The 17,447-nt window shown below is 37.9% G+C and overlaps 1 protein-coding gene across 1 annotated transcript; it reads left to right on the forward strand.

The window, feature by feature from the left end:
* Nucleotides 1-8,893: 8,893 nt before the first annotated feature.
* On the forward strand, nt 8,894-12,497 carry LOC119791869 (mas-related G-protein coupled receptor member B5-like; the record flags this gene model as incomplete). Its single annotated transcript, XM_038298216.1, is given in 4 exon segments — nt 8,894-8,965; nt 11,670-11,845; nt 11,967-12,097; nt 12,100-12,497. Coding segments are annotated over 4 exon segments (777 nt in total), but the record flags the coding sequence as incomplete, so codon positions are not given.
* Nucleotides 12,498-17,447: the final 4,950 nt, after the last annotated feature.

A 17,447-nucleotide genomic window follows, 5' to 3' on the forward strand; every position in this document is an offset into this window, starting at 1 on the left:
AGCAGATCCATCTCACTGCAAAGCTGAGTCCAACGTGGTTTTCAGACGTGCAGTTTGAGCAGGTAGATCGCAGGAGAGCGTTTTGCTGCACATAAATCGTGAGCTGTGAACTCACACTGTATGAAAAAACCCTGCAGTTTAGTTGTACAGTGTGATCTGCAGCTGCATGCAATGTTTGAAAAAATCGCAGTGTATGCGTGGCTTAAGTCACTAAATTGGTGAGAATAACTGGATTTTGACAGCCGGTCCAGAAGCCACCTGGATGTGAAAGGCCCAAAATCCTGGTAAGTGAGCAGATTAGAGTTATAATATACATAGAAATGTGGGTTATAGGAGATGAGCAGGGAAAGACATAATAATGTGTTATTTAACTCTAACAGCTTTATCACTGTTGATGTTGTCAGGTTTATTCAATGATGATTATAAAATTAATGCATTTGAGTATGGAACTTTAATAAATGAGATGCTTAACTCTGTTTAATGCAAACTGTCATGGAACTTTGGTAGAAAACTGCTGATGTGTGTTGCGAGGATAATCACAGTTATCGGGAGACCACTCTATTCTGTAATTCAATCAGGAGGAGCATTTTGTCCCATGACCTGATCAATTGCCTTGTCAAAAGGAACACTGTTCTGTAACCCACCCCATGTGTTATGATCTGCTAATAAAAAGGCTTCTGCTGAGGAGACCCATCAGAGAGCAGATGATGCTGAACGTGGCTCTCTCCCTCTGCAGAGGCCAAAATCCCCCTTCTGTGCGGGCTCAGTTTATTTTTTATGAACCTACAATTTTGAACGTAACAGATGTCCGTTACTTGGAGGTGTGAAATGAGATTACACTGTGCTTTTTCTTGGCTAAATAAAACTAACATTGTTCCATTCTTTATGCTGAAATGTAGGAAGTTGAAGCAGGTGTGATAAGAAGCGGATTCCTCCCTCGTTTAGACAAGGGGGAAATATAGATAAATATGTTCATACTGTGTTTAATGTTCTCACATCCTTTTTCTGGTGTGAACAAAAAACAGTTGTCTGAAATGTTTATCTGACTACTGCGATGGACTGGCGACCTGTCCAGGGTTTACCTTGCCTCTCGCCCATAGACAACTGGAGATAGTCACCAGCACCCCTCGCGACCCCAATTGGGAAAAGCGTGTCAGATAATCGATGGATGGATGGATGGATGGATGGATGGTTTATCTGACTGAATTTATGTCCTTGATGAACTGAAGTGACACAGTTTCTGTGTCTTTCTAGGACATTTCTCAGGAATATCAAAGATGTACTACAAAAAGACAAATGGCTCTCATCAACAAAGCTATTTTATGAGCAGTGTCTCAAATCTTACATTACCTACAATATATTTTTTAATACTGTTAGGTTTATTCTTTATTGGTCATGTGTATTACCTTTCTGTTAGCCAGATTAGATGGGGCGGGCGGCCTTCTTTCAGATGGCGTATCACATTGTGTATATGGGGGCTATCTAATTAGGACAGTCTTTTTGTCTGTACAATAAGCACAGGATAATGATACATCCAGGAGCCAGATTGATTAAAAAAAGAGCTATCTGTAATCCTGAGGGGTAGATTCAAGAAGCACAGAGGTTAGGGCATGGATGACGTGCCAGTTCCTGACATGCACAGTTAAGCATCCACCTGATGCAACACATGGACTCATGAGGTACAAGAAGCAGGAGATGACCTTGTTCGGTGCTCATTTGCCGGATGCCATCACATGCTGAAGACTTGAGCTCACAGCTGTGCCGACTCCAAGCAATTTCTCTGTCTGATCTGGAGTGAATTCTTTTAATAGTTACTCCTGTTTTTATTCATTTTTATATAGATTTACCAAGTTTTGAGTTAAGAGTAGTTAAAACAAGTAGCTGAGAACTGGAAGGGAAGCTCCGAGGTGGAACTGCCTTCAGGGGGACATAGCTTCCTTTTAAACAATACAATGAAATGTTGTTTTTATTGAACAAGTTTTCTCTGAATGGGGCTTCTGTAAATCCTACAGTTACATAAAGGGTCAGGGTATTGGTCTCTGAAATGTCAGATACAGCAGCTTCAAATGATAATTCAATTGCCAGCACCCAGATGGCCATATTGCAAAATAATGAACTGATGATAAGCAGAGGACTGATTCCATGATGTCTAGAAGAACCCCAGGAACGTGACCTACCACCATTTCCAGGATTTCTTCCTTCTCATCCAACAATAGATGGTAGGAAAGTCCAACATAATAATTTGTGGGATCACATAAGTTGATGTAAGGGTGTCTTATTTTTAAAATGTAAAATATGACAAAACTGCATCTCAGCAGTTCTGGCAGTGCCTAACTGAGCAACCTTCTTTCTGTCCTCCCCAATGATACATGGCCTGTCTGGGTGCATTTTGGTTGTTTTCTCTCTCTCATACATGTGGCTTTGGAAGGAGCTGGCTGCACACACCTGAGACTCGTCTGGAGCAGTATCTAAAGCCTGGCCTCCTGTTTGCTGCCTGATGGTCACCGATTAGTTGGATTTAGCGCCACACCGGTCTCCTGCTACCAAGCCACACAACCCACCTCCCTCATCTCCACCTTCTGGTCTAGTGAGCTTGCCTTCCTCCTCAACCTGACCCACTTATAGAGATGCCACCAAATAAACTATTTGCTCCTATCTCCAAGCCTGGTCCTCTGCATTCTAGGTCCAGCAAAATAAAAGCCTTTACATGATACATAGCAAATAACTGTGGCATAAGTCTGAATGTTATGAACTAAACTCAACTAGTTTTGGAAATTGGACTACCAAACCACCCATTGTAAATTTCAAAATAAAAACCTCCCATTTAAACTGTTCAAAACCATATTTTAATATAATATTAAGGAAATTTCTTTATTCAACTACTGGGAATGGATACATATTACTGATGGGTCCAACTCCTCATAAAGAATATTCACTCTTGGTTCTTCTAAAAGGCACTGGAACATCACCTAGTTTGCAAACTTCATACTATTAACCTGCAGGTCATTCTGAATCCATCCAAAAAAGCAGCGCAGAGATAGATGGGATAGCTTGGAGGTAAAAACATGGGATTTCAATGCTTTTACTGTAATGATCTTGGTTCTGTTGGTTTTTCTCTAAGTTTTCAGTTTCAAGTTCATCCAGGTTTTTCCTTGTTTTCTAGCTTTATTGGTGTGTTCTAGATTCATTTAAGTTTCTTAGGTTTTTCTTTGTCTGTCCTCTGTTGCCCCCTTGGTTGGTCCTTTCCCTTCGCTTCCTCCTCAGCTCTACTCACACCTGCTCCTTATCAGCTTGTTAGTCCTTCCTTTGTTCAGTCAACCATAAATACACTCCCTCTGCCGTCCCTCTGTGCTGCTTCCTCATCTTACTTTGTCTCACCCTGGCTCCTTGTGATGGTTTTCCCCTGATGTCTCCATGGTTCTGGTTTGTGTTTGATTTTTATGTGGAATTGTTTAACATTTTTAAGCTGCCTGATCTTTAATTAAATATTTAAAGTACTCACCCCTGCCTGTCAGCCTCTGCATTTGGGTCCTCACAAAAACCTCCAAGACATTTACAGAGACTTTTACAGAAAAAAGTTAAGAAAAATACATATTTTCAGCCATTTAGTTTCACACTCCATACCAATCGGTGCCATAAATACTCCATTAGTTGTTTGCCACCTGTAAGAAAAGAAGAAACAAAAGCTGTGCAAAGACACATAGAGACTGGAGGAGGAGGAGAGAGAGCATGAGGCTGTAGAGTCAAAATACAGTTATTTTATGTGAAACAACTGTGTATTTTTATGATTAAAATTTGCAATGAAGGACGGGATTAACAGCTGCTTTGCACATGCACATTTGATTTGCAATCTGGATTTGAAGGTCATGTTGAGTTTTCAGCTCAGTCTTCTTTGAAGAGTGGGATACAGCCACTTTGCAAGCAAAGCTGGACCAAACCTCAGGAGTTTCCATCACATGGAATATGATGGCCAGCCAGGATTTTGAGGTTTCTCTGTACAGACTGAGGTTGCAAGGGGAAGAGAGCAAGTAGAAATATACTTAGAGAATATTGCACACACACAAAAAAAAAACTTCCTCAGTCAAAGGAGAACTTCTTCGCATTTGCATTTGGATTTTTAAATTCTGTTTCCTCAAATTAATAGAGCAGGACCAGGAAAGGCTTCAGGTTGTATTTTATCTATGCAAAGCGTTCCTGCTGCAGATCGGCACAACAATACCTTTGGAATGTGGACAACAGATGAAACAGGTTTATCATTTTCTAAATTTCCCTTTTTACTAATACATATCTTCCTAGACACAGAGCACTTCATGCCACTATTCTGACATTTAGGATTACGGTATTACAGTACAGTATTATAGGAAAAAGATGCATTAGATACTTTTTAATTATTATAACATATTGTAATGGGATTTTTAAAAGAGGTTCTCCTCTTTCCAAGGAACAGCCCATCAAACATTGCTGATGTAATCTGTATACAGAATGGCTTTAAAGTATTATTTTACATAGGGGCATTTGCAGAACAAGTAGCTTCCCCAACCAGCGCGTGGCAGCAATTCTTATTGACACCAGAATTATTATTCTGAAGACAAAAATACAAACAAGAAAATGGAGCCATGCATCAGTTGACGTCTTGATCTGCTGATCATAGAAGAAGAGTGCAGAGCGAATGAAGAAGGTGTGAGTACGACAGACACCAGATCCTACAACATGCAATTTTTCTGTTAATGCAGCCATGCAGAAGTATGGAGCAGAAGAGATACCAGAGCGGTTGGTTTGTTAGCAGGATTACCTGAAAACTTATGAGGGTATTTTAAGGAAAATTTTACCAGATCTTCACCTCATGCAAAGGAACAATCTTGAAATCTGGTAATGATCCAGAACATTTGTGAGATTTAGCTATTTACGGCTAGGTGGAGATCTGTGCTCTCCGAGTACTTTTCTATTTAACAAAATATATTGAAATCTCAATGAGACATTTAAATTTCTTCAAATGTAATTTCAGCAACACATAATTTCCTCGTTGCGTTTCCACCATGGTACCGTTAGAAGGCATAGATTATTATAGATTATAGATTACCAACCCAATGACCAAAAAAATCACAAAGCAAACTCATTCCAGAGTTCAGTAAAAAAATAAAAATTATATATATATCGATATTCACATTTTTATTGAAGAGCATCATTGCTACAGTATTAAATTTTACTTCCTGAAAGAAACTGATCAGTACCAGGAAATTATTCTGGTTATGATTTGTCTATGCAAATTTTTCCAACTGAACCCAGACACCGAGAAAAGAGATAAAACGATAATATCACATCCTCTCATTACATCACAGACACTGGGACCAGACTGCATAACTGAATACTGAAGTACTTGATCTGAAAAAGAATTATTTGTTTAGTTTCTTATGTTTTGTTTTTATAATATAACAGATAAAAGTCCGGAAAATACATAAAAAAAAAATAAGTTAATAAATTTAATAATAAAATAATAAATTAATATTAATATGGTTTATACTTATTGGCTAAAGAAACAGAATACTCCTCATGGACACCAAGGAGTATGGATGATTCCGCTGATGATGGATTTCATACAATCCTTTCCCTAAATGACTAGACATCAATAAAACAACAAAAACCACTGCTAGTGAAAACATAAAGGCTCATGTCAGAGATGATAGTGAATTAAGCACACATCTGGGTAAATAAAAAGGTTCTTTAATATGTATTAAATTAACACCTTAGAGCAGCCTCAAGGGAAGATGAGGGTAGCTTCAAAGAACAAAGAATATTACGACTTTGAAAAATCCATATCATGTGACATTCTGGAAAAGGGTGTGTCCAGGAGGAAAACATTTATCAATATGCTGAATGACAAAATAAAAGTCCTGTTGAGAGAGTGAATGCAGAGGAAACGACTTCAAACATTTGAGAAAACCGCCACAGATTTATTCTAGGTTTTTCAAAGGTAAATATGTCTTGCTTTATTTATTAGTGATTGAGAATAATCAAAGCTACACTGCAAAAAAATCTAGAAATAAGTCAAAATTTCTTAAATGAAGTGCATTTACCCTTAATTTGAATAGGTAAATATGGTGATTTGCCAATGGAATGAGTGTTTTACTCTTAAAATAAAACAAATAGATAACATGGACTTGAAATAAGACAATGCATTTTTTTTCTTAAATGTAAATTGTCCTGTTCCATTGTCTTGCTTATCCCCTCAATTCAAGGAAAAAAAAAAAAACTTTTTTTTAAGATAAAATTGACTTATTTAGATTGTGATTTTTTTTCCAGTGTAAGAATAGAATAGAGTACTTTTATTTAAAGTTTGTTTGTTGTTCTGTTTTTGCAGTGATACAATAGAATAGAACAGAAAACCCCTTTATTGTCCCATACTGGGGAAATTATTCAAGCTGTTTACAAAATATTACAATTGAGAAGTTATTTTGGAAATAAAGAGATGAACTGATAAATACTGCACAATTTTAAGGTTGAAGGCACGACACAGTGGTGAATGTATAGATTGTGTTTTGTGTGATAGCAATTGGTCTCATTTAACAGATGTTTTTAGTAGTAAAATGGCTGGATATGAATACAAATCCTCAAAGAGGGCAGAGGCGGTTCTAAGACATATTTCCCATGGGGGGTTTGCTGAACATACTGATTGCATCTAGTATCTGTATTAAGTTTTTTTTTTGTGCAATTAAATGTTGTTTTGACATGTTATTCTATTCTGTCTGAAATATGTTGTTTTATGAACAGCATAAGTTTACATTGAAAAGACTTTTTATCAAATTAAAATGCCAAAAGTTATTTTTAAATATTATTATTGATATGGAACCACTTCCGCTGTGAACTCATTGTTATGGCTAAAGATGCCGATACATCTTTTGTCTTTTCCTGGTTTGGGTAATAATCTAATTACTCCTTCTTTCATAGATTACATTGAATCATATTTTTTCAATACAGGCTTTGGCTATGATTCTCTTAAGTGTTTTTCCATAAAAATTTTGAAGTCAAACCATCTTGGCCAGGGGATTTGCCTACTAACATTTGTTTTATATGGGGCCAAAATGGTAGCTTTAATATTTGCAAATGTGTGTGGAGAGTTGTGTGTCTGTATCTCGATTTGTGTGTGTGCAGTGGGATTTGAAAATGTGTAAATAAATCTGTAAATGTGTGAGGAGATTTGTGTGTCTGTACAACAATCTGCAAATGTGTAAAACTACTTGTGTGTAATCCATTTTGCAAATGTGTAAAAAATCCACAAATCTGTATTCAGATCTGAAAATGTGTACTGAGATTTGCAAATGTGTAAAAAAATCCACAAATGTGTATTCAGATCTGCAAATGTGTACTGAGATTTGCAAATGTGTAAAAATCCACAAATCTGTATTCAGATCTGCAAATGTGTACTGAGGCTTGCAAATGTGTAGATCAATCTGTAAAGAAGAGTAGCAAAAATCACGTGTGTAAAGAGAGCCAACCGAAAAACCGCTTGACTTGTAACCAATGATTTGTCTGTATTTCTGGGCCTTGAAGCGAAAATACTTCAGACACAAGTGTCTCTGTGTGTGCTTACAGATTGATCTACACATTTGCAAGCTTCAGTACACATTTGTGGATCTGAATACAGATTTGTGGATTTTTTTTTTACAGATTTGCCAATCTCAGTACACATTTGCAGATCTGAATACAGATTTGTGGATTTTTTACACATTTGCAAATCTCAGTACACATTTTCAGATCTGAATACACATTTGTGGATTTTTTACACATTTGCAAAACGGATTACACACAAGTAGTTTTACACATTTGCAGATTGTTGTACAGACACACAAATCTCCTCACACATTTACAGATTTATTTACACATTTTCAAATCCCACTGCACACACACAAATCGAGATACAGACACACAACTCTCCACACACATTTGTAAATATTAAAGCTACCATTTTGGCCCCATAGTTTTACAGAAACATTTTATTCTTCTGTGTTTCAGAGTCACATAACATTTTGAATGTGAAGTCAATTCTAGGAATTTAGTCTTTAATGGTTTTTAGAATATTGAAGCTGTGATGAGAGTAGAACGAGTTTATAGAAATAGCTCTCTGGTTTCTCTGTCAGATCACAAAGATACACAAAGGTTGAAACAGTGTACGACTGCTAATTCATCTTGTTGAGGTCTTTTCTACAACTTTAAAGTAGTGCTTATATAGAGCTATTCCTTTGTTCTGTAGAAGCATAAACTGAAACTGGGATGAAAGTAGACTGAGTTCATAGAGACCTACCTGATTTCTGTGCTTGAGATCACAAGGGGACACAAAAGATGAAAAAGTCTGAATACGGGTTACACAATGTACCAGTAGTAGCCGTTCAAAATGTCCCCACTTTCCTTGATAGCTCCTTGGCTGGTCCCCTACAATTCCATTATAAACATCCATCTTTGCACTAAAATATTATTTCTTTTATGATTTGTGGACATTAAGGTCTTAAGAGAAGCATCATCTCCTGGTCAGATCCTGTAATTCAGTGAAAGGATGAAGTCAGAGTAGAAAAATATGCATGCCCAGGAGAAGGCCAGTGGCTGGAAGTTGAAGGGGATTTTGCTGGGAGCTGCAGGGGAATAGCCAGCCATTTGGCTTGCGTTTGACTGGGAAGGGCCATTTTGAATGGCTACTACTGTAAAGCCTACAAGTCTTGGCCATATTTGGACAACAATTGGAAATGCTTTCTTTGGGATTTTTCCTCATAAAACATTTCTGTTCACAGATACTCCTTTCTCAATATTTCTGGTCTAAAAGTTAAGGATGGAGATAAACGACAGCTGCGACCCAAACAATGAAACAATTTTTTACCATATTTCTAAGGCTAACTTCTTACGTACGGTCAACTGGATCACAATCAGCATTGGACTTCCTTTGACTCTACTAGTGATAGTTGCAGTTTTGTCACAGGTGAGTGTAAAGTTACTTAAACCTATCAGATAACAATGAGGGCCGGATCTATCAAAGGTTTGCGTGTATAAAAACATGAGCTATTTCACTGCGCACACTAAAAAATGTACAAACTGATCTATCAACAGCGTGCTAAAAGAATTTGGTCTTTAAAACGTGCTAAATAGCGCCTCTTATCCATTTAGTACTTTTTCTGCAATGAATATGCAATATGGGGCGTTTACACGCAAAAGTGCATCTTGTGGGAGGAGAACATGTAAATATATTAATTTAGCACTCGCAAAGTGATTTATCAAACCTGAAAGGTATCTGACTCTATATTTAACACGTTTCAAAAGAAGGTGCAAATGGTCTGTATGCGTAATTGCGCACACATGGCAGCTGTTATTGTCGCAAGAAGGAGAAATCGAAATGAAGCAAGGAGACGCAGAGAACGCATTTTTTCACTCCATGTGAATATTTTTGGAGTGAACGAGGAAACGATCATCAAAACATATCGTTTATCCAGCATTGCCATTTTGGAGCTGTTGGGGGAGCTCCGAATGGATTTGGAGCCAGCCACAAGGAGGACCCACGCAATACCAGATATCACTAAACTCCTTGCAACATTGGACTTTTTTGCATCTGGGTCATTCCAGCGTACGGTTGCAGCGAGAGCTGGGATCTCCCAATCTCGTTTTTCAGAAGTGCTGTCCGACGTTCTAAATGCCATGTCGCCCTGACGCCCTACCGGAGAACCCCGACCTCCGGCTTGTATATATATATATATATATATAGATATATATATATATATCTATATATATATATATATTTATTTTTTTTGGAGGGGGTGGGGGTGTCACTGTAAGATTAAAATTTCTTAATGGACTAGTTTGCACAAACTACAAACTACTTTGCCGCAAACCACAAAACGCGCAAAACCATCATTTAAATAGGGCGTCTCCAACAGTTTTGCACCTGCCACCAGTTACGCAATCACTCTTGTTAAATCACCTGCAAACCATGGTTCAGCCCCTCGCGCAAAATTCCAGTTTGCGAGCGCAAATTACCGCACGCAAAATTGGATCTTGATAAATCCGGCCCTGAAGGTACTATTTCCACTGTAGCCTACTTGACTTTGTTTCAATATTTATCAAGTTTTTACCCCCCCTTCAGCTAGTTTTATTACAAGATGTCATTTTATAAATCATTTAAGTTTTTTCTTAGTTCTTGGAGACTTTGGCAACTACATGCGTTACATTAATCACTCTGGGGTTACCTTCAGTGCAAATTAATTACTTGTTGTTATTCTCAGCTGCTTTATCCGGCTCCAAACACTTCCTGTGGTCATAACAGAGACAAGACCTGCACCCTTTTTAGTGACATAAGCTAAATTTGGTTACAATTATGTCTAGCAAACTTTTTATTAAAAAAGCGACTGGCGGGCTGTTTTTCGGTGGCGCAGTGGTTTGTGGATTTGGGCAGCTTGCTCCTCAAGCCTCCTCCGGAGTTGATCTGCTGGGTTTTGTGTTTGGCCGCAGTGTTCTGTCATGATTGGCTTAAGAGACTTAACCCACATGCAGAACACCACTGGAAGCAGAGTAAAAGTTTAACAGAGTTTATTGAAAGGTTTTCACACAGAGAACATGAACTGGTTCAGGCACAGGTCCGGGGCTGGAATCACTGATGTCTGCAGAGACGGATAGTTTGATTAGCCAGGCAGTCAGATGGTTTGTTGAGTTTAGATTATTCAGAATATACCTTGAAGAGGTCCAGACAGATCTGTGTGAGAGAAGGAACAGTTGGGTCCAGAGACTGTAGGTTCAGCAGAGTGCTCAGCAGCAGCAGCGTCTAGCTTCTGACTAGTAAGTGGCAGACCTTGATTTGAGTTTCCAGCTCTTCCTTGAGAGCAGCAGGAGGAGTCCAGACTGAAATCTTCGGGTTTGGCTTCCTTGGGCAGGCAGGCAGGCAGGTTTACAGGCAAAGCTCATCCAGAGCTTCAGACGTCAGTCGGGTTTTCTGTGAGCAAGAAGACAGAGGCAGGTTAGAATCCAGTTTCTCTCTAGAGGCAACTAAGATTCTTCAGATTAACAGAGGCTCAGGTTCGCTAACCAAACTTGGTCAACACTGCGGCGTTGAAGGAAGGTCTGGCTGCTGCTTATGTAGGAAGGTCTCCTGATGGGCTGATGAGCTTCAGGTGTGCTGGAGGGCTCCAGCCCAGGAGACCCACAGCGCACTCTGCTGGAGAAAGGTGGTAAATCTCCAGATCCCAACACTTTTTTATGAACTAATGCCCTACTTTATACAAAAGTGTCTCCCAAAGTTGTGGAAAAAGCAGATCTAATTAAACACATCATATTGGTTAATATAGCAGACAGACAAGCTAACAAAATGTACAATAAAGGAATGATTTTAGACACTTCCTGTTCTACTATGAATTATGCATTACGCACACATCAATAAGATCTTCTTTCCTCTAAAAAAGCAAAGAACAAAAACAATCTTCTTTCTACTTTGGCAATTTTGGATTTATTTCTGAGAATTTGCTCCTTGGTTACTGCAGCTCAGGAGTCAAAATAGATTAAAATACACAGAGAACCTACATAATGTTGGTGAAGGAATAACATTAAGTCTTAAAAGCTCAGAAATGTTAATTTTGTACGATTTATGTCCTTCTCCAATATATTTAAATATATATATTTTTTTGTTTTGTATTGTTTTACAGGTGAAAAAGGATTTTGGTGCACCAGTCTACGTAATCAACCTTTTAATTTCTGATCTCATTCAGCTCTGCCTCAGGATTTCATTGAATTTTTGCCAGAATTATCACGTATTAAGCAGTGTCCTAGTTTTGTGTGCAACAGCCAGTGTTGCATTTATGATGTGCATATCAGTTGAAAGGTAACTGTGTTTTTTTTCTTGTTTTCTTTTTCTGTCTGACATAATCACTTTAATCTGAAAGTCTAACTTTGTTTTGTATCTGATATTCTCTAAAAACTAAATACCTATATCGGTTTTGCAGATATTTGATCATTGCCAAGCCACTGTGGTACAGATTCACAAGAAACATCAAGACATCTGCAGTGGTTTGTGCAGTGGTCTGGGCTCTTTCTTCCCTCTTTCTGCTGATGTTTTTCTATCTTGAAAAACACCTCCTTCCCTTTTAGGAGCTTTTCTGCTCCTGCCATTTCCTTTGTTCATCTTTTCCTTGGTAGAGACCATAAAAGCCCTGTCTGGATCTCTCAGTGTCCCTGCTGTTGAAAAACGACGAATCGCAGCCATTCAGGTTGTTGTGCTGCTTGTTTACTCTCTGCTGTTTCTGCCCTTAATTGTTTCGTTCTTGATCTTGCCTGGTGATTATATTTCCTTTATGGTGGTTTCAATCTCTGTTTGTCTTTATCCCTTTGCACAGGCAATGTTGTATTTGCTTATACGGAAAAGCGTTGTGGATAAACTTCTAGATTCACTGTGTTCTTGTAAAATATGTAAGAATGAGGAGATAAGCAGCACTGATAATAAAACGACAACTGCTCCAAATTCAGAGACTGTTTAAGTTTAGTTATATCAAGTGATGCAATAAAGCCTCAATAACAATAAATTTTCTGTAACTGCTTTTTTGGTTGCTAAGCAACTGATTTGGGATGTTTTTGCATTCAAAAATATTTTATTGCAGAAAGTTAAAGACCTTGCAAAATATCCATGATAAAATAATGGTCTGGTTAATATCTGCCTTTTTTAAGACATTTAAATAATGAACACTAAATTGTTAATGTCCCGTTATGGATGTATTTTTTTGTACTTCAAATTTTCCCTGAAAAAAATAAATCTACCAAAATTTACCTGCAAGCCACTTTTGATGCAACCCATCAGCAATAAATGAAAGGGACCGGCTTTTAGCAAAAATTATAATCATTTCTTGAAGTACCAAAAGTCTACCAGAGAATGTCACAGTTCTGGTTCTGTTATGTTTTCTTTTGAGTTTTCAGTTTTACTTTGCTCCATGTTTTCTAGGTTTAGTGGTTTAATTCTTATTTTTGTTGTCTTCTCTCGTTATTTTTCAGTTTTCAGATTTTTATTTGTTGCCCTCTGCTGCCCTCTTGTGTTCTCCTTTTTCCCTAGCTCCTTTCCTGTTCTGCTCTGTTCACACCTGCTCCCAATCTGCTCGTTAGTCCTCTCTTTGTTTCAGCCTCCCATAAATACATCTCTGTTCAGTTCCTCAGTGCTGGTTCCTTGTCTAAATTCCTCCAACTCAAATCAATTCAATTCAATTCAGTTTATTTATATAGCGCCAAATTCACAACACATGTCATCTCAAGGCACTTTACAGTTCAACCAGATCATACAGTCAAATTGATACAAAGTTTTCTATCTAAGGAAAACCAGTTGATTGCATTGACTCAAATACAATCCCCTCACACTAAGCATGCTTGTAGCGACAGTGGAGAGGAAAAACTCCCTTTTAACAGGAAGAAACCTCCAGCAGAACCAGGCTCAGTGTGAGCGGCCATCTGCCGAGACCGACCAAGGCAGCTCCCATGCCAGAGGACGAAGAGAGCACATCCACTCAGTCACGGTCAGAGAAACAGGACCACACTGGAAAACAGGCCGATCTCCAACATCTATTAACAAAGGTGTTGATGGCAGCATCACAGCTGATGTTTCTTTCCAGGATGGAGTCACAGCCAAACAGGAACAGACGAGGCAAAGCTACTCTGAGGAAAAGCAGAGAGAGCAGAAGGTTAGAGATTGAACTAACAGATTCTGCAGAATAGGAGAACAGAGAGAGAATGAGAAAGTCTCCTCCTCGTGATAGATTTTGGATTCCTGCCTCAGTTGTTTGTTTACTCTTCATTAAATCATCAAGATAATAGCTCACCTTAATTACTCATGCATTTCACCTGCTTAACTCTATCCAGTTCCTAATTGTCTCTCACCTCATCCTCCTTCCCGTTTCCCTTATATTGGGCTCAGTTCCAGCTAACTTGGCCAGATCATTGTTTGATGTTTGTTCCCTGTTTGCCTTCCATTAGTGTCCTATGAGTGCTGTTTGGTTTATGTCCCTGTTCCAATGAGACGTTTATTCTCAAACCAGTGTCCTCAGGCGAGTTATTCCGTAACCAGTGGTGAGGGCGTTTCAGCATTTCCTTAGTGATTCTGTTTTCCTGATTCCATTCCCTCTCACTCACTGGCCCTGTCTGTCCCTGCCTGAACTGTTTGCCTGAACCATGGTTGGACTCCTGCTGGATTCTGTCCATCTGTGCGTTTCTGTCTGCGCTGGATGCTCGACGCATGGGACTCAGAACTTGCCTTCATGCTGTGTTGTATTCCTGGAACCTGGATCTATCCATTCCTGAGTGGATCGGAACCCCTGAAATGACTGCGGACTACTGGAATTCAGAACTACAACAGTCTGATCTTAATCCCTGTCTTGGATCGGAGTCCTGCTTGCTCGCTGGGGTTGCTGCATCGAGGACCCACTCTACGGCTCAGTGCCGCATCTCATTGGCAGTAGATCGGCTGATCCTGCCTATGGTTGAGAGGATGGACTGAACTGTTAAACCAGGTAAGTGACTCGCTCTCATCACCTCCTAAACGTTTTGAAATATTTTTACTGACTGTCTCACCTTGAATACTGGATCCATCTCTTTCATTTTATGACACTGTCTAACAGAAAAAAAACTCCACCTCTCAGCTAATTCGTAACACTAACCTGTGTCCAACAAACTTGGGTATAATATGAACATTAAACTCCTAATTTTGAGTTCTCACTTTTTTCTTCAAAGGTCAAGGACAAAAATAATTTTCCATCTTCCAATAGCCCTGTTTCATGTTTGTCGTTTTGCTTAGACTAGCCAAGCTGACATAAGTGATGGGTTGTTTTTTTGGAACTCCTTCCTGTGAGGTGCCTCACTTGTTCCTGTGTGGCTTATGTGTTTCCCGCCAGCTGACACAGGATCTCTGCGTTGTCTGGCTAAACCCTCTTCTTGCAGAATCATTCAGTTGAGCCACACAGTAACTGCAGCTATAATGCACCATTGCTGATATAAGTGTGCCTATTGATTTGATGGTTTAGGTTCCTTACAGTTCCCTCACCACAGCTGCACCGTATCCTGTGTGAGCCAAGTCAGTCATTTAGGTACTACTTAAGTGTTTCGGACGATATGTGTCAAGTTCAGTTACGTATTTATATACAGTATTTCAATGTACTGATGTTGAATGCTGTGAAATCCTTAAAATGTTTACTGTGATATTATTGACCCTGTTGTGATATAAAGGTTTGTTTTTTATTGTTGGGTTTTACTGTTAAATCAAAATGACATGCTGTGAAATCCATGAAGACTATAGTTTTAAGCGATATTATTTGGCATATTACAGGGGTTACAGTTACTCTAAAACAATACTAAACAGTATAAAATTCAATGTTCTAGATTTAATGTCCATGTAATTAGACTGTTTCTTGCTAAATATTTGTATCTACTAAAAACAAATTGGAAACAATCAGCAACTGTAACACAACTGGTTTATTTACTGAGTTCTAATGGAATTTGTGTTTTTTTTTTTTTTTTTTTGTTCTTTACTAACAGTTTTAGGTTTTTTGTCACTCTTTATTAGTTTTCCAAATATCTTCCTAAAGTCTTTTTACATTAATTGATTTAAATGTCATATCGCTCTTTTTGCTGATCACCTTACAAGTAATGTAAGCTGTCAACCAAAGCCATGGAGAATAAGAGACTTGCACAAGATGAAGACCAAGCAAGTTAGGTTGCTATGGCGTTCGGTTGTCCAATAAAGTAAATGTTTTTCAATATACAGACAGGTCTATGAAAGAAACGATACCTTTGGTGATTGTTTCACAAAATACAAAAACCATTACAAAAAATCTTACTGACTGAGAGGTTTTCCTCCACATTATACTTCTGTTTACCATGTGAAATGTGTCCTTTTTATTTAATCTAGAGTCTGTTTCAACATTTAACGTTTAGTTTATAAAAAAACAAAAAAACAAAAACAAATTTACAGCAGCCCAAATAGTAATAATTTGACCATAATCTTAATTGTTAACTTTCCTAAGCTGGTTAAATGTAAGGGAAAACCATGAGCTGATGATGTAAACCATAATTTCTTTGAACAACTTACCTTTTCAAAAACCATTAGTATTTCCATGCACAAATGTTACGCTCTGCTTATGTCTATGGCAATTCTAGAGTGAGCAACTAACTCCTTTGAACTATTGAGCCTACGTGCATCACCACTGCTCTTTAAAATGTTTATGATTGACGCCAATTCTCCTATCTCCTTGGCTCTGCCGGTAACTGTTCTTTGGAATTGTGGTAATTAAGTGGTGGAGAATTGTGTAACCTGTTAAAGTGAATTGGAGGTATTGTTTATTGTGTTCGAAATTTTTTATTTGTCCTTCTCCTGGTTTTTGGGAACTAAAATATACAAAAAGGTTACAATTGCACAAGCTAATTATTACACTTTATGCCACCAAGTGGTCAGGGTTGGACTTACAATTCGTCAAAGTGACAGATGACTTCTATCATCTTTAAAATTCAGCAGTCAGTTGCCGAAAATATTAAGTAAACAACCCCCACCGGTGTATACATCTATGTGCCTTTTTTACTACTTCCTCATTGTGCTTTATTAAGTTATTGTTTTATTTGCGTGTGTCTCCTGGCAAATGCAATGTTAAAGGAAATATTCTGTTCTAAGTGAACACCACATTTACGAGCAATAATGCAGTAACTGCTTGTGGAATTTTTAAAAGATTATTTCTCCTCTATCAAAACAGTGAAGACATAGAAAACTTCATGGAAAACATATGATGATATGTCTGAATACTTATTTTAAAATGCTACTAATATGATACTGTTTTTTTCCCTAGCCTTTTGTTGCACTTGTTTCTCAAATGTGTATTTTTGTTACCTCTAGTCACTCAAAACATGTATTGTACAGTGTTAAATAGCTGGTGTCATTCATGCTTTTTATTTTTGTAAACAATTTAATAAAAATGTTCAGTACGATTGAAAAAAAAAGTGTTTTTAATTGCACCGAAATAATTTATACTATACAATATATGCTTAAATAAAAAAAAAATCATTTTTTGTTGCCTTTTAGATTTTGTAGTTAATCCTGTACAGGACTGTTCTAATCCCAATTCTCTGAAAAGAAACTGTTCTCCTGGAATGAATAGGGGGATTGACCCATGGCATTTTTTTATTCCCTCAAGCAAAACTTTCTCATTTTCTTTTGTTCACCATACATAGAGCTCAATATACTAATTTATTGACAGGTATCTTTCTTATCCTGTCACCAAAGTTGAAGGATTAATTATAATAGATTCTGTTTCATGGTTTTTCCCCATTTGGGAGTCTAAGTTTTTAGTTTTCAGTTATTATGTTTTGTTGATCTTTGTTTTATTTTCCATGATATTCAAGCAGTCTTTAGTTGCTCTCTGTTGCCACCTTGGGCTTGTTTTTTCCCCCCTCGGCTTCCTTCTAGT

The sequence above is a fragment of the Cyprinodon tularosa genome, unplaced genomic scaffold (assembly GCF_016077235.1).
Source record: "Cyprinodon tularosa strain WSP-4 unplaced genomic scaffold, ASM1607723v1 ctg402, whole genome shotgun sequence".
Lineage (NCBI taxonomy): Eukaryota > Metazoa > Chordata > Actinopteri > Cyprinodontiformes > Cyprinodontidae > Cyprinodon > Cyprinodon tularosa.